Genomic DNA, 27,835 nt, shown 5'->3' on the forward strand with positions numbered 1-27,835 from the left:
TGCCGCAACTGAGTGAGTTTAGTACAGCTAGAAAAGTTATACAATCAACATTAGGTGATTTTTTCACTTTAATACCAGTTCCCGATATTGTTTTTTTTTTATCTAGTCTCCTGAATAGTCTCAGTACGAAAAGCATACTAATATCTATCGAAAATATATTATTAGCGAGATATTTTATGTTTCGACGTTCATGCCCAAGGGCATGGCACTAAACACAGAGTTCATGCGAGCTGGGCCGGTATTAAAGTAAAATTCGCCTACCATTTTCCGTGTGGTGTGTCGAGTAGATTTCTAGACGTGATTTTGTGTTGCTTTTTGAGGATTAGTTTTGGTACCAATTGTTCGAAACACAACGGAACACACCTCAGTTTGTGTAGGGTTTCCAAATGCCTGTATTTTATATTTCCCGAATAGTGAGGATAGAACAAAATGGATAAAAGGAGATTTGAATCCCTTAGAGTCGGGTAATGGCTAGGCTTCTCTTGCTTTTGTTCCATGGCCGAGAAACATCTCGAAGAGGATTCGAGCGCACAAAAGATTCCTGCGTTGATTGGGGGCAGACATTTCAACGAAAATTCAAAAAAAGGCTTCATGTAGACAAGTAGATTTTTTGGAATTCTTATATAGAAAAACTATATTTTGTGAACATTGGTAATTTATTTTTTTGAATTTCTACTTGAAAATGGAGGATTATCCACGTCATCCTAGCCCGTGAATTGATATATTATATTCTTGATACATTTGGAAATAAGATATGATGAAATATTATGAGAAGGACTTTCAATTTTCTCAATAAAGATAAATATCTTGTTTTGCTTTTCATTATCCTCTGGAGTTTTATGTCTTTGCTACTTCTAGACTTTACAGAACTTTATTTGTCCCCACAAATATTTATCAATGAAATTTCGGTAGCAAATCAACAGGAAACCTTTAAACATACCAGCTGATATTAATTAGCACAGAAATGAAACATTCATTAGAATATGTCGTTAATGTTTCCTGAGGACTGAACGTCCGAACTTGAGAAGGACAATCACCAAAGGAAATCACTGGGCAGCAAAAGTTAGTCAGAGGAATTACTCTTCCTTCTTTTGCTGTAAGTCTTAGCAAAGCAGGTTATGTGTCTCTGTTCACCAATATAGCATTTTCTGGAACAAGCAACCTCTCGGGAAATCTTTAATGTTCCATCGTATCGGCTATAATAATAATAATAATAATAATAATAATAATAATAATAATAATAATAATAATAATAATAATAATAATATCCTTTATTGCAGCTCAGGGCCTTATACAGGGATCGTAATATCTCTGGGGTTTATTCCTTTTTTGTTTTCCACTGGACTGTTTCTATTACTTGAACAAAAGTGTTCAACTCTAAAAGTCTAGCATTACGGATAGACTGTGACAAGGAGCGCAGCAGAGAAAAAAAAAGTGTGCTGATAGAAAACGTACACATTTAATCAAATAATGTCAGTAAAGGAGCAAAGAGGCAAATTTCACAGGAGATCGCTCTCTGTAAATAAATAGTCCAGTTTTAATCATTAATAATTCCCTCCGGGTCACATTTCCTCTAAAAGGTTATTCACAGCCAGTCGTTACATGACCATTCTAAGAGCACGACACGAATGCCGAGATCTGCCACGCCCTTCAGTACCGCATTCTCATGCACAGGGATTATCGCTAGCTTTTTTCTTTATTGAGTGATAAATGTTAATGAAATTTTGTTGAGGATATGTCTTATTAAAACCACAATACTTTCGAGCATTCAAGTTTTATGTTAATTTTCTTCGAAGTATGACTGAATAGGGATTTAGCGCTTGTGTACTCGCCAATAAAAATTCATAAATGTTCCAGATTCATTACTCACACATTTAAGTCTGTTATTTTGAGGAAGCATAAACAGAGCTAATAATCTATTTTATAAAGTAGTAATAAAATTCTAAAGGCTTAAGCTGAAAGGATATGACAGTCTTCGTGGGAAGTTCCGACGAGTTGAACCATAATTTTCTGAGTTTTATCTTCCGTTTCCACAACGGCTTAGTCTCTCACCCAACTTCACTTCAGCTTGTCTTTGGAACTCTTTTTTTTTTTTTTTTATTATTATGCATTCATTCATAAATACGTATGCGACGTAGTATATATATATATCCCTCTATGTTACAACCTCCTATGAGAAGCAAATACACTGAAGTTAATTTGGACATTGTAAGACAAACCTTGTGGTGGGGATCAGATTTTTGCCGATTCCGGAAGAAAGTTGGAAATGACAGGAATGTAAGGTTGTTGGAACTTCTTGATGTGCTGTGGAGTAGGCAAGATCTACTCTCAGACTAGTGTTAACATTTAATAACCTTAATTTTCAATAAGGATGACCTGCATAAAAGACTCCATCTTAATCATATGTACTTAAAAAAAAACAGACTTCCCAGGACACTAATAATTCACAACCAAGTTTCTGCTTTCTACAATATCATCTGTGTATCCTAGGACTCTTCCACAAACCCCAAAGCCTTCACCCTTTCCAGATGACAAGGTCACCCTCTTCGTAATCTCATGCCAACTTCCCATATAAAGCCCGACCAGTTCCTTTTTACCCCAGGCACTGCTTTCAGTTGTGCTCTTGTTTCTTTGAAACCTTATCAACTGCCCCGCAAACAAAACCTAACAAATTCACATATGAATATTGACAACCTTACTGTAGAATATAGTATATACATATTGATCAATGAAGACTGAACATATTATGGGATGAAGCTCTTCGCAAGAACAAGCTAACTGCATGAAACCAAATTAAAATCCACTGTACATAGATGAATTACATACAAGGCTTAGTATCCATATAGAAAAGACAGAAAAATAATTATAAAATGATTCTTAGCCACATAAGAATTCATGGAAATAGGGAGCTAACATGTTACTCAAAAGTGTGCTGAATGAGGCAATTATAAGCATGATATAAAGCCATTCGTCGTCGTGTGTATTGGCCCTATGCCAACACATACAACATGTAGCAGGTGTAAATAGGCAGTGGCTGATACAAAATTCAATATCTGGTAAAGTGGTAAATAGTACACATAAATCTTCAACTCAATCCACTTTAAAGAATATTCTCAGGAAGCTACTAGTGATTGTTCACTGTTTATAACTAGATTATTTTTGCAATTAAGAAATAGGCAGAAGACATGAACATGCAAACAAATTACAAGTGATTCGCTTGTGTTTTATATTTTTCCGTGCCACCATAAGCTTCATCTCACGAAACGCTGACCCAAACACGGATCACACACCACAACAGATAGTTTCTCGCGTCATTCTAAACCCACACACTGCTGCAGATGCCTCCCTGACGACCCACAACCAGAAATGGCAATTGTTGGCAGGGAAAGTCTCTGTCACTTCATTTACCCTTTAACAGTCCACCATGCAAACCGTGGAACAGGCACTGAAGAAATAATATCACACTTGTATACATATTTTTATTCCACTTGGTCATTTTTGATACAAAAACGAATGACATACAATTTGATACACACAGTTATCTACTGCCTCTGACTCGTTACGCAGGAGAACATAATTGTCAGGCCGACTTCTTGATCTTCAGTTCTGAAACTGACGAACAGACAAGCCCTTCACATACCTGACTGCAGCTCACAAAGCAGAAATAAATATTATTCGTGGGTTAATGTACGGGCCTTGCAATTCCCAAAGAACTTATAGTAGCGCCTGTTGCTAATCCTAAATAAATAGATGTGTTAACTTCTGGCCTTGACAATCTTCAGTTCCCTACCGCACCTGTCTTAAGAGGCTTGGAAAGAATTCGGGATTCCTTATTTCCGATTGCTATGTGTAAGTTTATTAAACTTTTGTACAATTTTTCTAGTTAACCAGATAATCAAATGATTAAATAAGACATTTTTCTTAAATTTCAAAATTTAAAATGATACAGAAAACCATTCCTATGGCATCTAGCTGCCACGGCAGTTATCAGATAAAATCAAACAGCACACTGGTCCACATTTAATGGAAAATCATCCAGCTGTATCTGAAACATTCTAATTATAAAGGGCATCTTATGTACAAAATAAAAAGAATATTATCATAGTTACGCGATGTATCTATACAGAAATTAAGAAGTAAGGATAAATAATAGCATATCCATGCAGCAATTAAATTCAGTTTATCTAAATGCCGGTTCATTTAATGAATGTATACCTTTTGGTGGTGATTAAGCGTTATCTCCAACAGATCCTTTCTCTTGGCACAACGAATGTTCGACTAAACTTAAAGGGACTACATGTCCTCTACAACGGTGAAGTTGATAAAGATCAGTTACAAGCGTTTGGTATTTGGGGCTCAACACTGTTCTTTTGTTACAGAGGTGGAATAGGAAATACCGAGATTAAGTCATCGTTAAGTTATAGCTGAAGGAGATTCAAGAAGATTTAAAACTATGAGTTAAATGCAATGCTAAGTGTTATGCACCAAAGCAGACATAAACATATAAATAACAATAAAACCAGTCGACGTAAATTATGTTTGTCTTTTCATAGCTAAAGAAAAAAACACACACATGAGAATATAAGAATATAAATATATTTCCATGATAAAATAAAACACCTACTCAGGAATGCAAAGTAGTTTCAACCTTCCAACTCTCTCGGAAAAAATAAAATAGAAAGGGTACAGGATTAGGGACGCTTCTCTAACTTACCCTTTCCATAGTCGTTAAACGATGACAACGAACAATGTACAAAAGTGTTTCTCTTGGGAGATATAAAAGCCTCACTAACTTTTACGTCTTGGCTCCTTAGGGAATTCATTTTTTACAATGAAAATATAGAAAAAAAAGAGTGCCCCCAATTCAGAGTATACTAGAGACTCTGTACCCATTTGCAAATTTACATACAGCATTGTAGTACCTACTTACAAATAAAATACATGGATAAGACCCCTCAGTTATTTACAAGATGCGAAGCACCCTCTGCGATCCACATTCATCGGGTCATTAGTTACAAGACTTCACTAACAGGGGCTCTTTTTCTTACACGACAAAGGTTTACTAATACTGGTTTTTCGCTAGACAACCGTTATTGGGTTGTGTTACGTATGTGTACATCTATATTCACGTATATGTATGCGTATATATATATATATATATATATATATATATATACACATATATATATATATATATATATATATATATATATATATATATATATATATATATATATATATATATATATATATATATATATATATATATATATATATATATATATATATATGTTTACATACAGTGTTCTTTATGCATATCTGATAGTATGTCACTAATTTTACACATGATATATACTGTATATATATATATATATATATATATATATATATATATATATATATATATATATATATATATATTATTTTTTTGTACTGAGTTCGTAAGCTAATTCGATCCAGTAGTAAACATTTTACTTATTAGATAACAAAGATCACAATGAAGTATTCTAAAAGAGGCATACAGTCCAGATGTGCAAGGCGAATAAGTTCCCTCTGGCAAATGGATATGAATATACCTGTGTTTACAGATTATCATTTGACATAGTTTGAAGGGGAATAATCAAAAGAAAATGTCTATATGCACAGAAGAAAACTGAAGTTACAGATCACATGTGTTTTTCGTGAATGACGTCTTTTCACTGTATTTTTCTAGACTCACTGTGACAAATCAAAGTAAGTGTTCCATGTTTAATGTCAGAGGTCCGATTGATTTCATAAATTCACTCCATAATGATGACATTCATAACGAATGCGTTTACGACGTATATGCAAATGCTATGCATTTTTCCTCTCCCCCCCCCTCGACTTGAGATGGCTCTGGAATAAATGCAAACGCGTCGCGCAGCATTTTACAGTTTTCCAGCGTTTTTCACGAACCAGCTATAGAGAGTGTCCTCGTATTTTTCGATCCAGGCTATGTTCTTGTGGATCTCTTCGACGGCCTGCTTTCTAGCGCGCGCTCCCGACCCAGCCTCCGGGTATTTCACGAAGAATCCCTCGAGCTGCAAAAACCGAAGATGAGTTATTTTTGCGTAATGGAACCGTGCCTTTGACTTCATCCAAGCGGTACGAAGTCTCAGGTCACTCAAGATATTGATATTATGAGACACTGTTTTCAAGTACAGTTGGTTAAGCATGATTTTTAACGCATTTAACTGGACGGATGCCGTGTTTATGGAAAAATTGCAATAAGAATGTAGGAAAACGGTAAACAAATGAGGAGAAAAAATAACAAATTTCATCAACCTTTTGAGAGAGAGAGAGAGAGAGAGAGAGAGAGAGAGAGAGAGAGAGAGAGAGAGAGAGAGAGAGAGAGCGGATAATCATCATTGCTGGTGTTAGTATCAGCTACTGCAGTATCAAGTTTGGAAGGAAAATGAAAACCACTTACGTCATCTAACTCATAATGCGATGTGAACCTCGTCGATACATACTTGACCATGCGTCCCAAATATCGGTTGTTAAGATCGAATCTGTCAACCAGGTATGGCCAATTCGCCCTGCAAAGTAGAAAAAAAAAATAAGATATCAGGCTCACACACACACACACACACACACACACACACACACACACACACACACACACACACACACACACACATATATATATATATATATATATATATATATATATATATATATATATATATATATATATATATATATATATATATATTGTATATTCGTGGACGTGTTCCAGCCTTTTGATTCAAAACAATAAAACCAGACCAGCATAATCAAAATGCACGATATTAAATTTATTCAGTGAAGTCAAAGTATGTTCTTTGACAAGTAGTCTGGTCATGAACTCTGATGTCCTTCACCATTAATGTATTATGCCAAACCCATTTAATTTTTGCACGACCATGACTACAAAAGTGTACCTTTTCTAGGCAACGGACCTACTAGTCATCAGACCCCTACTATACTCATGACATTTCACATTATTTTTGAATTGCTGAACCTTACTGTCAGGAAGAACCAGTTCATGAACTGTAATTCTGACTTCCATCCTTTCTTGCTTTTAGCAGGAAGGTCATTCTTTTTTTTCCCCTCCTTTTTTCTCGGTTTTAAGTTTTGAGCTAAAAAAAGCCCATTAATTGCCCGTCTAACTGACCTTGGATTGTAAAAAAGAAAGCTCTCTTAAAACATTTGGAATCTAACTTGCCTAACTTACGTTTTTGATCATTCCTGTGTAATCTCTGAAAATTATTATTATTATTATTATTATTATTATTATTATTGGTCTGGCATAAGGCTATATTTTTCAAAGTCCCTGTAAGCTCCTATATTTTATCCTCTCCGTCAACTCCACTGAAAACCTTTCACCGAATACCTTTATAACAGTTATCGTTGACAGTGCAACATCTCTTCGTTTTCTGCATTTGTTGTGGCGACTCGTTCTCTTTATCAGCGACCCCCCTACATCTTATTTACCTCTGGCGTTTGGAATTATCTATGCTCTTCATTTACCTATTTCTGATTTGTGAAGCATAACCAAAATGAAGCTCGTAATTTCACTGCTTCAAAACCGGATTCTTCTCTTTTCTAAATCTTTTACCTTTATAATAATAGCATCGAAGCATTAAGAAATGGGCATCTTGGCTTTAAGAAATGGGTATCTTGAAGAACATAATTCATACTGATATTAAGACTTCTGAAAACTGTATTCTTTGTTCATTTCAATGGCAGTTTTTTTATATGGGTTATTCGTCCATCGTAGGAATATTGGTTTCCTGTTAGATTCTTTTTCCTTCTTCACTTCTTGGCATAACTGAAATGGAGGCAATTCGCTGAGCTGAAAGAGAGAGTTTTTTCGCGGAGATCGGTACTCTCGAGATATCTTAGTCTACTTACTTTCCGTCCTATATTTCAGTTTTAAGCTGTGTGTAAACTGCTCGTTCAGTAATTGATTCAACGCTCCCTTCATTAATTCTTTTTCTTCTTGTCGTTAATGGCCTGAACGCGATAAAGCTATGAAACTGCTTTTCCTATCTTAATCCTGTTAATCATTCATTCCTCATTTCGAACTCTATAAAGGGCAACGCATAACCACGCACTCAAACAGACGAAGATTAAAGACGCCAGACATCCTCTCCATATAATAAGATGAAACTGTTATCCGTTTATTTGACAAAACTTACTTGACAAAACTCCAGACGATGTGCGTACTCCAGGGATTAGACGCGATGTTGTTGAGGACGGTGAAGTAGTCTTGGCCACGCACTACGCTCTCGTTCTTGGCTAACATCATCCACCTGAGGGAGAGAGAAGGCAGAACATTGTGTGTCACAGTGTTATGAAGCTTAATGAGAGGCCTTGTATACTTGAAGGGAAGACGTTCATAAAATCTGAAGTTACGTAAAAAGAAGGGGGCTCATCTCCAAAGTGCTGACTGGAATGAAAGGTTGAATTACATTTCCATCCGAATGAATCAAAGAATCAAATAAACAAGAAATTTAGAAATATACAGTAAAGTCATCCGCGGGGTTTTTGATGTTGTTAGGTCAACTGGCCTAGTGGCAGCACGGGCTCTTGCTAGTATGAGCAAAGCGTAAATGAGGTCCATTTTATCTGAATCGTTTATGGAATCCCCATTTGCATTATAAAGATAGCAAGATCAGAGTTGATGGAAGAAGAAGCATTCTAAAACTGAGGGTCAACAGCACTATATGATTGTGAGATTAACGAATAAAATTTAGAATGCTGAATCATGAGCCGAAACACGAATACCAAGAGGTAACCTGGAAGAGGTCACTGAAAATAGAAGTTACATTTTTATCTTCAGCACTTTAAGGACAGTGGAACTGAGAGCAGAGGGAATAAAGCGCGCCCCATGTCCCCATTTGCAATGTTCAAAGCGGCCGTGTGCTGACGGAGTCTTGTATTTCTTGCTGGTCACAAAATTGATAATTAGTACACACACACACACATGTATGTATGTATGTATTAACCATAATTATAAGTTCCTCATTTGACGGGTTGGTATCGTTCTCGGCTAGCACTCTGCTGGGCCCGCGTTCGATTCTCCAACCGGCCAATGAAGAGTTAGAGAAATTTACTTCTGGTGATAGAAATTCGTTTCTCGTTATAATGTGGTTCGGATTCCACAATAAGCTGTAGGTCCCATTGCTAAATAACCAATTGGTTCTTGGCCACGTCAACTAAATCTAATCCTTTGGGCCACCCCTAGGAGAGCTGTTAATCAGCTCAGTGGTCTGGTTAAACTAAGGTATACTTAACTTTTTTTAACCATAATTATATCAATTTTGACAATAAAATCTGTTTCCTCATGGGTGATAATTACAGCCCTGACATTGCCAATTTATATTTACATTTTTATTAATATAAGTTCTTGCAAAATAATCCCTTAGAAGATAGACTTAAATATAAAATACATATAGATATGTAGATATATATCATATAACAGAGATATATAATTTGATGTTAATTCATTATATCCCAGAGTGCTGAAAGTTTCTAATACTAATAATGACCCTTATTAAACAGGCTCCTTCTTAGATATTAACGCTAAAATTATTATAGATAATGAATTTTACAAAAGTTCACAATTAAAGGAGAATGCGTAATTTTGAAATACTAGGACTACTTGCTTTTTTAAAAATTGAATACATCACTTAATACGACTTATAGAGTCATATGCTTGCATTTTTCTAGGTTTGCAAATATTTGTATGAATGGACAAGATTTTGTTGACTATTGTCAACTGTCTGTTAATCGATTAACTGATGATAAATTTCCAACATGTATGCTTAAAACTAATTAATAACTTTGAATATACGAATTCTCGTGCTATCAGCAAATATAATTTCAGTGTTAAGTTAGATTGTCTGATTAATTTTTCATATATATAAAAAAAATTTATTTTCCTGTTTCTTTTTCAGTATATGATGTGAATGTGTATACTGTATGAAAATCACTATATATTTCTTAGCTACCTGTAATATCATTGACCTATACTGAACTTATGAAGGTGCAGTTTGTATCCCGATGCCTATAACATGGTGGTAGGTGTGGTAGTAGTAGTTAATTATACAGATGTTTTTAATAACATTTTAATGATATTAACTGCATGTACATATACTGTTACTATATATAGTGTGAGTTTTGTGCTTATATGTTTTGTTCAAGTTATTTTTATAATTTTTTGATCTTTATGATATTTTCTGCTTACTTTATTAAAATGATTTACCTTACCTCTTGGATTTTTCATTTAGCTACCCTTTCCAATATAGTATATACTCAACTGACGTGATTTAAATTTATTACTTAACCTCTTACGTTTTTTGCTTATATATATATATATATATATATATATATATATATATATATATATATATATATATATATATATATATATATACAGAAACAACACACATATACACACACACACACACATATATATATATATATATATATATATATATATATATATATATATATATATATATATATATATTTAAATATATATATTTATATATATATATATATATATATATATATATGTATATATATATATATATATATATATATATATATATATATATATATATATATATATATATATATATATATATATATATATATGTGTGTGTGTATTTATACTCTACACACACACACACACACACATATATATATATATATATATATATATATATATATATATATATATATATATATATATATATATATATATAAGCATTAATTCGCTCTATCTTGGAAATAATATATAACATATATGGAAGACAAGAATTCAGGACTACAGTGACGTGCATTAAACCACACTATCATCTTGTATATGAATCACAGTGATGTGATAAAATTAATTCACACACATATATATTATATTTGTATATTATATATATTATATATGTATATTATATATATATATATATATATATATATATATATATATATATATATATATATATATATATATAAATATATATATATATATATATATATATAAAATTACCGACTTTCATCTGCCATTAACCATCCTCTCATTCGTGCACATATTTCATCATTACCTTTCAACAATCCAGTCTTCGTTACTGCTTGATAGACCAACGGCCAGTTTTGTTTTCTCCTGAGCGTTAACTTCTGAGGAATATCGATCTTTCATAGTCTCCCATTCTTCAAAGCCTGAAAATAATTGACATATGTTTGAGTTTCTCATTTTGTGGTCATCTTATTCTGGCATCATCACATTCTAGGTTAGAATATAATTTCACTCGTTCTCTTTTGTGAATGTGATTGAAATTCCATTTTCTGTTCTTGTCTGGAACTCATTAAGGTTTCAAATCAACTCAATTATAATAAAAGTCTGATATTGCTGTTTTCATGGTTAGAACTTAATTCCATTTTCCATCCTTCATGATCAGAACAGAATCCTTCTCGATAAGGACTCATATCCTATTTGTTTCATCACAGGGAGCTCTTATTGACTCAGGTCGGAACATAATTATGTGTAACTTCTGAATCACCAGAGAATGAAAAACCAGGATATAGTGATCTAAATCATTAAAGATATTGATATTCATTATTGGTGGGAATTAGAGGATATAATGCACTTTACATTATTCGGTATTCCAGGGATATCTGAAAGTACTTGCTTCTCTGTCACGGAAAAATGAACGGGCACTGAATTAGGTAGAATGATGTACTCGTAGGTCATCCGGCTGTTTTAAACTTAGTAGGTGGTATACTACATACTTAAACAAAAACTGAAGTCTGTGACTTCCGTATACTAAATCCCGCAGTTGATTTAAAATGAATAAAACAAAAATTGTTTTTGTGAGGCATTATCGATAAACATTATAGTTTTTTAGCACGATGACATTCTCTCATAAATAGTAGAGAAGAGAGACTGTTTTCTTGCCATTTCAAGCAAATGTCATCATCCCTCACTGATATGGGATACTTACCAGCCTTCTGAATACCGTACTTATACACAAGCGAGCGAGTGTTGGGCGGAATGAAGTATTCTGGATTCAGGACCCACTGGACGAGTCGCTCGTAGGCGCCGTCCAGGCAAGGTTCGTAGCCATTACTGCAAGCCAGCGCCATCAAGTCTAGACGGTTACGCCTGGAAAGAGGCGACGCATGGCTTCGTTTAAAGCAGATACCACTTCCGGAAGATGTAAACAAAACAATATCATTTAGTTGTCTGGAAATGAATATCGTGGAGTATTTGCGAATATCTTAACGAGGTTTCCCCATACCTTTCCAGGTGGCTGCCAGTGTCGTTCCAGCCAAGTCTCTCGACATGGTCCTTCACCAGATTAACGATGTATTTCTGGAAGGAAGGTTATGTTTCAAAAGAAGATGATAACAAAGGCCGTGATACTATAGAACTCTGATACTTTATTTCGAGAATTTCAAGATGCGTTTACTCTATGAATTATTCCTTAAAATTCGGAAGAACTGAGTCCTCTTGCTGGAACGTTGGGCTGAAATACGATAACTATTTAGTTCTTTGGTAAATAACTGATGAAGCATCGGGTGCTTATTTATAAAAAAAAAACCCACATGCATAACAGCAAAATTACCATTAAAAAGATGCTCAATGAGGAAGCTAGAAAAAGGGTTCCCAGTGCTGTCAGTTACTAAGTCATTTGAAGATAGGCCTGAATGGTTCTCCATGGAAAAGTATTTTGCAAGAGTTATTTCATTATCACACCATATAAGAGTTATCTATAAAGGTTTTTAAAGACAGATTATCTTTGTAGAGTTCTTAACTATAACCGGGAATTTAATTCCTCAATATCATGAATACCAATACTTGATAATTAAATGAACGGAGAAATAAGAAAATTAAGTAAAATTTAAGGAAATCAGGACGAATTATCAAGCAAAAAGATAAACTCTTCTATGCAAATAACTTCCATAGCAGTATCCGATTTGGAAGTTAAAACAACCCTTACCCTGAAGTATGGGTAGGATTTAGTCTTCCTGAGGAGTCTCCCGGTCTTGCTTAGGTGTGAGGCAACGGTCTTCCAAGGAATGTAGTGGGTCTCCTTCTTCATGTAAGCGACCAAGGACAGGACAGTCTCGTAGGGCATCAAATCTGCTCCTGCTAAATTGAATGCGTCGTCCAACAAACTCGACCTGTCTGGAGCGCTGAGGGCCTGTTTGGTAGTAAGATCAGATTTTTTTTTTATTATCCCTTCTCTGTAGAGCGAAAGAGAAAGATTTAGGTGTTTGGTAGGATATGCACTGTATATCGCAAGTGCTTAGCTCTCTCTAGGTATAGCCTGAAAAATACAGTTTATAAAACTTTAACAGCAAGACTGTGTAAATATATATTCTAAACCTAGGGCCTCAAGGAAAGAAAAAATCTTAAACAGCAAGATGGAGTGTTTTTCATTTCCTAAACGGAAGAAAATAACAGCAGTGAAATGTTTTAGAGCAAAAAAACAGATGTATAACACTATTAATTTAGTAATTTTCTCTCTAATCCAATTATTACATGCAACGTCATTCAGTCATAATAAAATGTTAATTTTGCTGCCTCGCAATTAATTACAAAGTCGCGTTTAATTAAAAACTTTTTATTTATAAAAGCGCATAAGGTTTCCATTTCAAGTCATTCCACTCATAGAGTGGAAAATATAGGAAAACACGGGTACTAAATTATCTGTTGTATATATATATATATATATATATATATATATATATAGAGAGAGAGAGAGAGAGAGAGAGAGAGAGAGAGAGAGAGAGAGAGAGAGAGAGAGAGAGAGAGATATGCTGAAGGTAATTGCTTCATAAAAATTATAATAGTGACTGAAATCAATAAACATATGAACAAAAAAGATGAGGAATGAAATCCTTATAGTTTGGTTAGACAGAGTTCAGAAGTCCGCACCATGTCTCCTCTTCCCTTCGATACTTTACCATCACCTAGCGGTCGCCATTGTGCACAGGCCTTATGGGCATTAGGCCTGTTTATTCTATACCAACAGACCAATGAATTTCTTCACTAAATATTCCAAAATTTTATCAAGGTAATATGATAGACTGAAAAGACAAATGACAGTCACATCATCTCTTAGTGCAGATTGCAGAAAACAGAACACGTTACCTCATGGTTGCTTAAGAGTAAGTCTATTATTTCCTGCCACATTGAAGGTTCGTAGTTCACCCTGTAGAACCCATACTGGCCGACGTTGAATTTAATCCACGTTGCTCCCGCTGGTTTATCAATCACCACTGGAAAAAATGAATGATTGCTAAGTGTCAGGTTTTTTTTTTTTGTTGAAGGATTCATTATCTTGACGTGGTAGTCGACACTCTTTTTAGAAATATGACAAAGCTGACGCAAAGAAATTACACAAACGGACACACCAAACTGTCCTTCATTTGTTATATATTCATGAAGTATTATGGATTAAAGTTAGGGGAGCTAGAAAACTCATCAGATGCCGAATCAGTTTTAGGATATGGAAATAATTAAGAATTAATATTTTTGTAATGCTTCCTCGGTGAAGAATAATAATATAGATAATATTTTTCAAATGCATTTGTTATCCGTATTTCGTACAGTCTTTTCTGCCTAAAAGTGTCCTAAGATAATCATTCTTTTCAGTCCAGAGGTGTCCGCAAAGATAATCTGCACTATATGACATTAGTTTTCAATAAAAAAATCATTTATGGTAAAGTGGAATTGGAAATAACCAATAGGAAGTCAACACCCATAATGAAACTCCAAAAATAAATTCAAGATTAAAATTAATATACAACAGAATGATGAGTAGAATAATCACAAAACAAATCCACGCGCTCACATTTATCCATGTTCCTGCGGAACCAGACTTGGGTCTTGTTGGAAACGTCGGTGACGTAAGTGACGGGAATGTCCCATCGGTATCTAAAGGGCGAATCGTCGGGACTTTCTGCCTTGGGGTCGGAGAGGAACCGCGTCTGCCTCATCTCTATTTTATTCTGCGTGAAGAAGAAACGGTTATGACAGATGATGATTGTTAGATATGAATTTTAATTTACTTTACGTTTCATCACACAGACCTTAAAGAATAGCATCATTTATTGCAGCCTTAAGATCGGGATCGTTCTAGCAGATAAAAAAAAAAAAGGATGGGAGGCGGAGGCGCCGGTAATATAAAATGAGAGATCTATACAGTATTAACTTAGAGTATTAAGTGTCCATTTGCAGCAGGGAAAACAAAAGATTTCTTCAGTTAAGTGCCTTCTTACACGAGGATTTTGTCCCCAAAACATTTTAGAACAACGGCTTTTGCATTCAATGGAAAATCTGTAAAATTCAGACGATCAAATGATGAAAATAATAAAAAAAAACTTTGCTACCTTTTGAAATGAGTTTGCGTCTTACCGAGTCCACAGCAGACCTCTTGACGGAGAGCACTGGGTAGCCCATCTGCCTAGTCCAGGTATCCATAATGTTACTGATGTCAAGACGTCCCGAGGAGATATTCTCAAGTTCAGTCCACAGGTCCTTGGTGACGGCATTGTCGTACTTGAACTTCCGCAAGAAGTTGCTCACTCCGACGCGGAATACCTCTGGGCCCAGGAAGTCCTCCAGCATGCGAAGGACGGAAGCTCCCTGTAGAGAATGGTATTCGTGAAGGTATCACTTTAAGTCGTCGGCTGATTGTTCACAAGGATATACCTAGACCTAAATGACATATGTTGTCTGAACTGGCTATAGTAAAAGCAAGATCTTCGGATGGATTCCATAACAGGTAGTTTTCAAAAGATCTTAGATTAAGAAAATCTTCTCGTAATAGAACTCTAGTTCTCTATGTACAATAAAAGAAAAAGAAAATTAGATGAAGAGTTGTTGGGCAAGAGCACTGTCACGCAAGTCCTTAAGAAATATATGGGTCTTCTTATAGCTTATGAAAAAAAGAATATTACCCAAGCCGTAAATACAATAACCAGTTTGAATTCAGGATTTCAGTTCTTGCAAACACTGGAAAAGGTACTTTTTGGTTTGTTATCTGAGAAACGGAATGAACATCGTATATCAAAATCTATTTGCAAACCTGGAAAAAACAAATTTTCCAATTATTTTATACAACCAGCCCAGTCTACAGCTGAAAAATGTTTAATTAAGTCTTAAAAGGAGCTGGTCCTATTTACATCCAGGAAAATATTCTAAAGGCTGTGGACTATCATAACTGTGAACAAAAAAAAAAATCATAAACGGTATGAAGCTCACCTTTGAGTAGGAGATGCTGTCGAAGATTTCTGTGATCTCGTCTGGGTGGTTGACTGCCTGCACTATGGGATGGGAACTCAGCTGGGAGTCCAGGACCATCACCCTCTGCAGGTCGTCGACGACAAATTGGCCCTCCTGAAATTAGGGATAGTACCATAACTCTTTAGCTTTTGGTGTTCTTGTTTTTTCCGGGGAGGGGGCGATGGAATAAAGACGATTTGGACATTTAGCATGAAAGAATGTATGTATATATATATATATATATATATATATATATATATATATATATATATATATATATATATATATATATATATATGAAATTTTATCACACCATGATTTGTATACAATCATGAAGCTACAAATATCTTTTAATTTCCAATTCACGCTACTTCAGGAATATCCCTATGAAGAATTTTCAAAAATTCCCCTTCGGTGATAATTCCCCTTTTGGGGTATTCCCTAAGTAGCGTGAATTGGATATAAACGACATTTGTAGCTTCATGATTATATATATATCTATATAAACATATAATTTTTTTTATATATGTATATATATATATACAGTATATATATATATATATATATATATATATATATATATATATATATATATATATATATATATATATATATATAAGTATTTATATATATGTATATATGTAATTTTCTAATATAAAATTAAAGATGATATAATTATTATATCAAGATAACAAGTCTTTAATTTAAGCTGTCATTTGCTCACGCAGCTTTGAACTTAAGAAATTCAGGATACAAATATTTTTGCTCAAGATGAGAACAATGCTGGTGAAATATTCATCTCAATAATTTAGTTATAGTAAGATACAGAAAACTGACAAAAACCTCTGTGCTGTGGTTACATGGCATAAATTTTTTAAGACGAGCTCAGTATTTGAGAAAAAAAAGCAACGTTAGACTTTAGATCAAACTGATCAAAGAACAGTTTTTTAAACCCTGTTTTATTAGTGTAGATTTCTGTGATTAAATACATTTATAAAAAGAGAGTCCGAAGACCACAAACAATTGCCTCGTCCCCTTTCTTCCTCCCACCTTCCTTCCCTTGAAAAGCCTCTTCCCTTCTCCAGCCAACAAACAAAGAGGCAAAGAAACAAACCAAAGCAAAACATATTCCTCTTATCGGAGGTAATTACCAGCATTCAATGCTTACAGGAGAATCGTTGTTTAATACAACCACGTGCGATGCTTGCATGCTGAATGTCCACCGGCAATTAAATAACAGAGGTCTTGTTCTTGCGTGAAAACAAGAATGATCTATCAGCTGCAGATCACGGACCCTGAGCCTTCATCTATCACTAGACGAAATAAAAGCCTTTAGTGGCACTCAAGAAAGTTATGGTTCTGCACAATCTTTTTTCCAACTTTTCTCTCTTTTACCCATTCCCTTTCCCCTCTCCAGTCACGCAGGAAAACTGCACATATCCACCTAAGCTTGGAGCTTGAAGTTAAGAAGTAAATGCCTAATCATATAATCTTCCTGTACAATTTTGATGAGACGGACAGCACAATGCCATTCTCAAGAAGGAATAAAAGCGAAAGTATTGTAGTGAGAAGAAAAATTCAGGGGGAGGAAACAAGGATTTTAAGAATCAAGAAAACAAACTCAAGGAAAATTAATTAGGTGGCTTGGATTAAAATGGAATGACCAAACAAATGAATATAAGCTACTATTGTGCATCCAAATCGGCGTGTCGCAGACCATCCCAGACTTGGGTCCTTATTCATTCGTGTTAAAAAACAATGAAGTGTAGGTCAGTGATAGCTTGATTTACTCTGTGAGATTTCATAAGCAGATCTAATATCCCAAGTTGTCATTCACTTTTCTAGATAAACTACTATACTGAGAAAAATATTGTATACGAAGTTTTGAGGATCAAATATCGATTACTTCTTAATATACTCGCGGGTCTCCCTTGGAATGAAAATGCTAATCGACGTATGAAATATTTCAAGACTTATATTTTTCATTGAAACATTTCATTTAACATTCCTTATTTCAATACCCACATCTGAGTTGTATATCCAGAAAATATAAGTACATGAAACTTCACATATATGAGTGAAATGAATACCTGGAATATATGTAACAATTTACGTAGCTGAGAATGAAAAAGGATCCTTGGAAATCAGATACAAGCAAGAGTGCTCAGAAGAGATCAAATATCAGTTAACGGCACCAGCACTTACAATTTATCTATTTATTGATTAATTTGTTCACTAATTTTTTCCTAATAACTGATCTCTGCTTTCTGCATTTCCTATTACCTTATGCTACTTCTTTCAAATGAACGCCATATTCACTGGAAGCCTGAATCCTGTCAGTGGCCTTTGTGGGCGTGTTCCATATGAATAGGGTTCGTGCTCTGAATAATAATAATAATAATAATAATAATAATAATAATAATAATAATAATAATAATAATAATAATAGAGGTTCAGATAAGAGCCCACTATGGACAGAGATGGACCTTATACAAAAACTAATTTGCTCTGGCACCTTGACCTTTGACATTCAAAGCCCAAAGTAATTATGATTATGCCTTAATCATAAGAGGATTACCATCACTATACACGAGTAAGAAAAGAATACTGCGATTAAGTATTCACGTGTAAGGATTATTAGATTATTACACTTTATCTTCAGACAGATTTCTCTCGTAAGTTAAACTTCTACTTACCCGTCCTTAATTAAATTGTCCTGTTAACATATAAACAAGCAAGTGAAAACATCACCTCCTTGCCGGAGGTACAAAATTACAATTAAATGCACCAACTTACCATATCCCAGTCCTTTTCATAATTAGCGACTCCTTTGTATTCTATGTAACTTGCGAACCCTTCGTTCAGCCACAGGTCATCCCACCACTCCAAAGTCACTGTTTTTAGAAGAGATGTGTGTAAGCAAAAGACAGAACGAATGTAGTTCAAATACTAAAAACTAGAATGACCTCCTTGTCACATTAGAAATGGGCGACGCAACTCACTGTAAAGGTTTTACCATAAGACTAACTAGATTAAATTCTCCTTTTACGCGATCTGATGATTAGATATGGGAATACGTTTGTCTTCGACAATAAGAATGTATGCCCTTGCCACGAAATCTATTGGTCCAACTTATAGGCCGAATATTCGTTCACCTTATGAAAGAAGATTAAAGTCAGTTTGGAATGGGGACCAAAATCATCTCAGTCTTAAGGAGTGGTAGATAAAATGTAAGAAATACACCCACATTTCAAAATGGTCCTCATGCATACATTAGCGTGGTGTATATGGATAGATTGTTTTCTCTACATTACTAGACTATCCCACATTGTTTCTCGAATTTTAAAGGAGCTGAAGCCATCAAAGTTTAGAACATTTATTAAACTTCAAAAGGCTTATAGTTATCAAACAGTGCAACATAATCTGGTAAATAGAAATATAGATAAATTTATGTAATATCAAATGACATATTCACATATATTAATAAACAAAATATTGGGCAAAAATAACACGATGACTAACTGAATGAGAGATAACGCAAAAATGTAATAAAACAAATTCAAGGCCGTCTCATATATCTGTTGGTATATCAAACAAAGAATGAGAGAAGGTTGAAAAACGTTTAATTATAGGCTATATCGGGTTTCAGCGGTGACGCTGCGTGAGAAACGCCTGATATGTTTACAGAATATGACAAAACGCCCAAGTCACAGGATCATTCCCCTTCTTTGCTGCTATAATGATTTGTTTTAATTGCACTACTGTTTGTCGTAATATCAAAATTACCACAATGTTTGATTTTTGAATAATGACAATCACATTTTATATTAGTAACTCTATGACACCTATAATTACCCAGGTTGCCGAACCACATGTGCGCAAGTTCGTGCGCAACGACTGAGGCGACTCGCTGCTTGTTGTAGGAGGACGATCCGCTGTCATCGTATAAGAGGTTGACTTCCCGGTACGTGATGAGCCCCCAGTGCTCCATGGCACCGGATATGAAGTCCGGGATGGCTATCATGTCTGCAGGAACGGGGAGAACGTTAGAGAGAGAGAGAGAGAGAGAGAGAGAGAGAGAGTGGAACGGTACTGAAGAGGCTTTTGATAAGGGTATCCACAATGTGGTCAATATTGTTCAGTCTAGTGATTTTTCGATATTGGCTTCCTTGTATATGTCTCTTTCATGAGGTTTGAAATAATTTACAAGTTTTTATATTCATTATGTGATTATCTTACAGAAAACTGAATCGACTGTCAAAGTCAGAAATAAACAGTAATTGCTAAAGAGTTAACAAAGTCATGTTTTTACATTGGCAAGAACTTATGCAGGGTACACATTTTGTTGTTAGTCAAATACATGTAAGTTCAAATTTTAAAAATCACTGGATGTTTTGTACTCACGAACCTCTCATATATGTCTTCGCTCATTTCATTTTCAGGTCAAAACAATATAACATGAGTTGTTCAAGACTAGATTATCGCTACGAGGGACATATCATTTTTATGTCACGGCGTCAGAAATGTAGCTTTGGACTTAATGCAAGTAAGTAATGCTCACCTTGTTTCGGAAGAGGATATTCAACGTTAAAGTAATCCTCGAAGTAGTTTAGAACATGAACACCCAAATCTCTGGAATAATTGGTACGACTCAGCTGAAAAGAGTAAAAAAAATTACAACTTAAACTCATGCTTCCAGTGCAAGAACATTAATAACATTTTCTATTTTGTTGAAAGGGGAAAGAAAGTAGTATAAAGCGTTAGAAATGCACTAGAATTTACAGTATTACTGACAAAAATGATGAGGATGAAGTGATGAAAAATTACCATTAATGTTTTCAAATTCCTTGCAATAGCATTTTGCGATAGGGTCTTAGACTGTGCTGTACAATGGAACTTGCTAGTCAACTTCTAATCTTCCCTGGTCCCCATTTTTCAAACGAGTCGTTATTATCACATGTACGTAAGGTTGACACTTTCATTTTCATTACACTAAACCCACGGAAGATCTTTTAGCAAAAAAACATCTAGGCTAAAGCTACCTCTTACAAAACATTTTTGTACGACATAGTTCACACTTCTCTCTTAAGGGTGGCGAAAAAATTCTAAAATGCTTTTGATACAATATAAGGAAACAAAAATCATTTAACCTCACGTTAACTCTTATTTAATAACGTTTTTCAAAAACGACTTATACTCTACTTATCTATCAACAGTTTTATTTTAAATCCTAAAAAGTAATCAAATGCAATCCTTTACAATTATCCATGGCATTGCTGTTGCAAGCGATGAATACTATTATTGTGACACGAAAACTTCTACCTCCTTCTCCACTTATTACCAGACCATGTAAGCTTTACCTGGTCAGCAGTAGAGTACACTCTGAAAGGCTTATTATCCTGCGTCGAGACTTCCACGTATTTGAAGTCGCAGACGATGAAGCAAGCGAGGTACGTCACCATAGGAACAGACCGCTGGAAGATCACTTCCGTTAAACCTGGCGAGGGCGAGTCGGGTATTTCTCTCTGCAAATAATAATAGAGTTAACAAAGAAGACTAAGTAATCTTATCCGAATTGCAAGATTCAAATCTGTATCTTTGATATATCTTTAAAGTACATTAATTTTCATTTTTAGTTAAGAAAAAAAAAAAGGTACTAATGTAGCCTGGTGGAACGAACATGATATGTATCTGAAAATTACATAAAAACGAAAAATACATATAGATGTATACTGAAATCTTTCAGAAACACCTAGCCATGAATTATGGAATTTTCTAGGAAGTGGAACCAGATAACATACAAACGCAAGTGGAAGTGTCATCTTCCAAAGACGAGCAGACTTCTAAGAAAAATGAGTGGTTTGTTGGCTATTCATCTCCTCAAGAGAGGAGGAACTTCTGTATTGATTCTATAGCAGCCAGTGCTTCTGAAGATGAAGAGCTCTATTGATTAAAAGCTTTTCAAAAGAGATGCCTAGTTTGGAAGATCGCCAGTTCAGGAAAATTGTGAAATAAACGTGAAATCCTTTCGGTCGGTCAAAGGGTTTACGGGTTTTATAAAAAAAAAAAATGTTAAAGCTACATGCACAATATCAGTTTCTCTGACACAGATAAAACACGAATATAATTGGTGATCTATAATTGATTTAAAAAGACATTTATTCACTGTGCAGACCTAGTTATTTATTAATGTCACTAAGATTAAATTCAGTAATAAAAACACATTCTTCGTGTTTATTTTGATTAAAAAACACCTACTATGGAAAACCAAGTTTATGTGAATAGATAAAAACAAAAAATACGAGCTTTCGACATTCACTAAGGTCCTCTTCACCTGAAGAGAACCTTAGTGAAGGTCAAAAAGCTCCTAGTTTTACATTTATCCAAATAAATTTGGTTTTCTACACTATTTTTTTTTCTTAACCGCTAAGATTATACTCTCATTTACCTCCACGGGCATGTTGGACAAAGCAATATATCCCTGAGACGGCCGGATGAGAGTGGTTGTGAAAGAACTCTTGAAGGACGGCTCATCGAAGCAAGGGAAGGCGCTCCGGGCGTCTGTCGGCTGGAATTTGCTTGTTGCCATCGACCTGAAACAAGTAAGCAAAGAAATGAAGATCAATCATCAATTTAGATAAGAACTTGCATAGCTATTTTTAATTCAAAATCCTAAAACTATCGCCAGCTAAAGTAGAAAAAAAAGAAATAGATAACAATTTAGATAAGAACGTGCATAGCTTTTCTTATTCAAAATCCTAAGACTATAGACAGCTAAAATAGGGAAAAAAATAGAAATACATAACAAGTGAGATTCGCTCGACACAGTTTAGTCTGCATACACTTCCAATATTCAAACGAATAGGCAAAGGATGTTATTGAAACACCTACCTAAGATAGAGCAAAGGCTTATGTATGGCGTAACTGTAACATCTGCCTGGTGATCTAATGACAAGTATAGGGACGGGTCTGCATCGGAGTGACTAACAAAGGAGTGACACAAACACCGTATTAAAGGAGCGACATTTTATTAGAGTGACGTAAAATTTTATTTCAAAAACCAAGAATTATGAAAACTATTAGATTATTAAGATTTTACTTGTAAAAACTAGAACCATTGAATTGTTAACATATTTTAAATATTGGCTGGATGGTTGTCACGCCTTTGAAGTTCATATCTGAGGTTTCACTCCTTTCTTATGTCACTCCTTTAAATAGAACCTATGGGGTCTGACGTCCTTTGAGGATGACCCGGATTTAATGATTCTGCCAGGAGTGATTTCCCGCCGATCTTACAAGATTTCATAAGGATATGTAAAATTAAAATGCTGTATCAACTTTCAAAATAAAAGCAGAACATTATTCCTGTTTAAAACATTGCAATTATCAGACGACAAAGGCAAAAAGAATCATCGGGCCAACACTGAGAATAGTTTTAGAAGGAGAAACGGCCACTGCACAAGCGGAGATAATAATTAGGAAAATGCTCTGAAAGAAAGAAAGAAACAAACAAACAGAGAGGAGTGTAATCCCTGCCTATCAACACAATACAAAGAATCCCCGCTCCCTTCTTCTTTGCCTCCCCAGACACATGCACGGACTGCCACATGAGAACTGCTGAAAAGAAACGGAAGCTTAGAATTGAATAATAATTGCAAGGAGACTTCATCATCTGCCCACTTGTGATTCAGACCTCTGAAGGTTATCAGCCATCTTACTCTGTCGAGTATTAACTTTTATATATATATATATATATATATATATATATATATATATATATATATATATATATATATATATATATATATATACACACATACTGTATACCTTTATTAGTAAAGATATATATATATATATGTGTGTATATGTATATATATATATATATATATATATATATATATATATGTACAATATAATTTTATGATGATGAAAAAAGGAAATTATGTTTTTCGCCGTATGTATGTATGTATACTTTTATGTAATATCAAACTCACAAAATAATGAGTGAGAGAGAGGATGTTCAGACGACCTTTAATTCTTACATTATGGCGCAAAACAATAGTATCGGTAAATAAATGCAAAACTAAAAGTAATATATCGGAATAAAGCTTTGTTTCTGAAATAGAACGAAAAGAAAGTAAATTTTTGACAGCCGGTCATCTGTTAGTCACTGGAAACACGAGCTTTCATGTAACTCGATTTGAAAAGGTTTCCAGAACAAGCGTTTGATCGGAATCCTCTATTTATGAAGCAGAAACAAGGACACAACATTTTCTGCAGAAGACTTCGACTTTCATGACGCTTCCCATTGTCTAACACAATTCAGATATATAACTTACAATAAACGTAAAAGCAACCGGAACAAAGGCTAATACGAGAGGCCCTGTTACGGGACGTGTAGTAAACTGACATCGGTCGTTGGTGCTATTACAATGTTTTCCTCCATTGACCCATATATACCTTCGGCATATCCGTAAACAGTAGCCGATTATTTTCCCTTTTTCAAGAAGGTCTTGTAAGTCTACTATTTACTTTATTATTGTTATTATTAAAGTGGTATTACCATACCACTGAGCTGATTGTCAGCTCTCACAGGGCTGGCCACTATTTACAGTAAAAGCAAGGAAACGACGATTTTATCATTTTTCCACTTGTCCCAATACGTTGAAGGTATAGTTGGATAAATTCCGGTAAGTAATAATGAGAACTGCTTCAGTTGTTTATTTCAGTATTCAGCATCACGATCTACACTGCTTTACAAAGCAAAATTAACATCAGCAGTGTATGAGAATAAATCATTGCAACTTTGGAATGAATGAAGGTTTTTTTTTCTGGCAAAGACAGATTGGCAGTTACCTAATGTCCTTACATTGTCCTACATTGGTAGAAACAAGTAAAACAATAAAGAGAGAAAAGAAGCTAAGTTGAGAAAGAAGACCAGAGGAGAGTTGGGGGTGGGTGCACTGATCAGACAAATTGCTTTTTTTTTTCGTTCAAAATGAGCAAATATTCATATCGATCAAGGCTACAAGGCGACTGACTTGTGAGACAGGCTTTCGAACATCGACCATTAACAATACTTCCCGAAAGACACTCACAGTCAGTTTCACCGCAGTTCGAAACGAGAGTTTTAGTGTGACAATATGGTACCTACAAAGTGAGCTGCAGGCACTTGTTCTGGAGAGTGCAAGATGGAGAGTGTATATGTGTTTTTGATCTGCTGTCGGTAAGCCTTTGCTGCAGGTGTTTGAAGCAGCTAATATTTTGGTTACAGGAAATCACTGACATTTCAACAATAAAGATATGAAAGTGGCGTTGACTATTGCCCTGCTTTTTCTCTGCAGCTACCCACGGGTAGGGAAACAACTTCATATGTAATACACAATAATACACACACCACATATACATATGTGTGAATATATATATACACACCACATATACATGTATATATGTATATATATATATATATATATATATATATATATATATATATATATATATATATATATATATATATATATATATATATACAGTATATATGAGTGTATATTTATTTATTTGTCTTTAAAGTTAATGAGCACTATAAAACAAAGCTGTATAAAAGGGGGTACATTTTGCTAATTATCATTAATAAAAGAGTTAATCTTCTGAACCGATTAAGAATGATTCTATTAATAGTATCACCAAGAGCACCAAACTCCGAGGTGAAAACAAGACGCCAGTTCTTCTGAGGCCAAGAAAACAACCGAGCATAAGGTGGCCTTCGTGACCAAGCAACTAAAACAGGAGGAGGCTTTCGCAACCCGACCGTCTCAGACGGACGCTGCTGACTCTTGCACCTCTTGGGCAACGCGGGTGAGGCGACGAGTGAGGGTGAGATGGACGACGCGGATGTCTGAATCGATGGTCATCCGCGCATAATAGCCCCTCAGTTGATCAGGTTCACTGACATTCGGAAACGGCTGATTTTGGAATGAAGGCGCTTCTTGTTTGAGGGGACGGTTAAGGTTCCGAACCCTCGTCGGAAACCTTTTGGTCGTTTCGGCTTATTTTCGGGGTTGGGCCAAAGTGGACTGTAGCTGTTTGTTGTGTTTCTTGTCTTGTTAATTTCCGAGTATTTGGATGTGATGATGTAAAAATATGCCAGTATTTTTTTAAATGAATACAATTCCCAATGCTAATATTTTGTTGGAAGAGACAAAAATTGCTATAGTTTCCCTTTCACTGTCTTTATTTCGACAGTTGTTTCAGTCATTTTCTTATGGTTATCATCAGAACACCAATAATAAAGCAAATGTGAATGGTCGAGACAAGTTCTGAGTGATCTACCACAAGGTTTTACATATGGGCTCCTTTGGATCTGCTGGGAGTATTGGACCCTTGCAACAGAGGTTCTTCCTGCTGGAGAGGAGAACATATTCAGACACAAAATACCATTCCCTCTTTCAGAACTCTCGCCAGAGCCAAAGAAGCCGGTATTGTTGTGCTTTATGGTAGATCATCCAGCTCTGTCTCGGCCAGTCACATTGGTTTGTTAATTTTTTCTTATTATTTCTAGTTTTCATTTTCAAATTTTGCTTGTACAGCTATACCAGTCAATATATGTAAGAATTGCAGTTTGTTTGTAAAAATGCTAACGCAGGAATGGAAACTCTAAAGTAAGAGGTGAAACAGGTGGTCAGAAATATATGCAGTAGCATAGCAACAATTTTTGTCCTTTCCCTGAAAACTATAGCCTTGAAAATATGGAAAATACAGGAAACTGGAAAAAGTTACCTTGAAATAACATAGCACTCACACTTGCATTAACGTACGTAAATAATCAATAATATTATTTTTAAATACAATATTATTATTTGTAAAGTACAAATATAAACTCGACCCACTTTCATCTCCCAAAATAATTGGGACGTATGACAGGCATCCAATGTAGCTTAACAATGTTTATGAAAGTGCATGAATCAAAGTCGATCGAGGTAAACTAATTCGTCGACACGTTAGCGACGGCGCTTTTCTTATTTGTGGCTCCATTGTGAAAATCAAGGAAATTTGCTGGGAAACAACAGGTTAATTGTTTGAAATTTATATGGTGTTGCAGTGTTCAGCTGGAGCGAGTATGTGTGTTATTCGGACAGCGCTAAAGCTGGAAGTTTGGTTGTAGGGCTGATAACTTTTGCTTAATAAATGTGTCTGTCAAAGTTCAAATTAAGGAAAGAGAGTCACTCCTATACCTGTCACATATTTGTAAGCTTATTACAGAAAAATTAGAAATGCTCTTCCACTCAGCAGCACCTATAGATGTTGGTTGGCCTATGTTGCCGAGTGTTATGGTTCAATTAAAATTTCAGTTTTTCCTATTTTTTTTTTTTTTTATCCGATGCCTTTCAGAGGGTCAGCATAAACTTTAGAAGTACACAGACGGCCTTCAAGATGACATGTAGCATAATTTTTCCTATGAAGTTAGGTAGCGGATGAATATGATAAAATATAATCGAAAATCCTCGCATCTCTAACGTTAAAATGCTGCAGCGCACC

General features: G+C 34.9%; 1 protein-coding gene across 1 annotated transcript in view; it reads right to left on the reverse strand.

The window, feature by feature from the left end:
* Positions 1 to 5,186: 5,186 nt before the first annotated feature.
* LOC136850652 (glutamyl aminopeptidase-like) overlaps positions 5,187 to 27,835 on the reverse strand; it is a 77,960-nt gene continuing 55,311 nt past the window's right edge. Inside the window, exons 3-18 of the mRNA XM_067124415.1 lie at positions 22,749 to 22,893; positions 21,661 to 21,825; positions 20,862 to 20,955; positions 20,156 to 20,326; positions 19,097 to 19,194; positions 16,280 to 16,414; positions 15,431 to 15,661; positions 14,868 to 15,024; positions 14,165 to 14,292; positions 13,008 to 13,211; positions 12,306 to 12,379; positions 12,009 to 12,169; positions 11,112 to 11,226; positions 8,205 to 8,318; positions 6,452 to 6,560; positions 5,187 to 6,062 (exon numbers count right to left, since the gene is read on the reverse strand). Coding sequence (XP_066980516.1) covers positions 5,910 to 6,062; positions 6,452 to 6,560; positions 8,205 to 8,318; positions 11,112 to 11,226; positions 12,009 to 12,169; positions 12,306 to 12,379; positions 13,008 to 13,211; positions 14,165 to 14,292; positions 14,868 to 15,024; positions 15,431 to 15,661; positions 16,280 to 16,414; positions 19,097 to 19,194; positions 20,156 to 20,326; positions 20,862 to 20,955; positions 21,661 to 21,825; positions 22,749 to 22,893 — 2,254 coding nt within the window. The 3' untranslated portion in view covers positions 5,187 to 5,909. The remainder of the gene's footprint in view (positions 6,063 to 6,451; positions 6,561 to 8,204; positions 8,319 to 11,111; positions 11,227 to 12,008; positions 12,170 to 12,305; positions 12,380 to 13,007; positions 13,212 to 14,164; positions 14,293 to 14,867; positions 15,025 to 15,430; positions 15,662 to 16,279; positions 16,415 to 19,096; positions 19,195 to 20,155; positions 20,327 to 20,861; positions 20,956 to 21,660; positions 21,826 to 22,748; positions 22,894 to 27,835) is intronic.

This window comes from Macrobrachium rosenbergii, chromosome 22 (assembly GCF_040412425.1).
Source record: "Macrobrachium rosenbergii isolate ZJJX-2024 chromosome 22, ASM4041242v1, whole genome shotgun sequence".
Lineage (NCBI taxonomy): Eukaryota > Metazoa > Arthropoda > Malacostraca > Decapoda > Palaemonidae > Macrobrachium > Macrobrachium rosenbergii.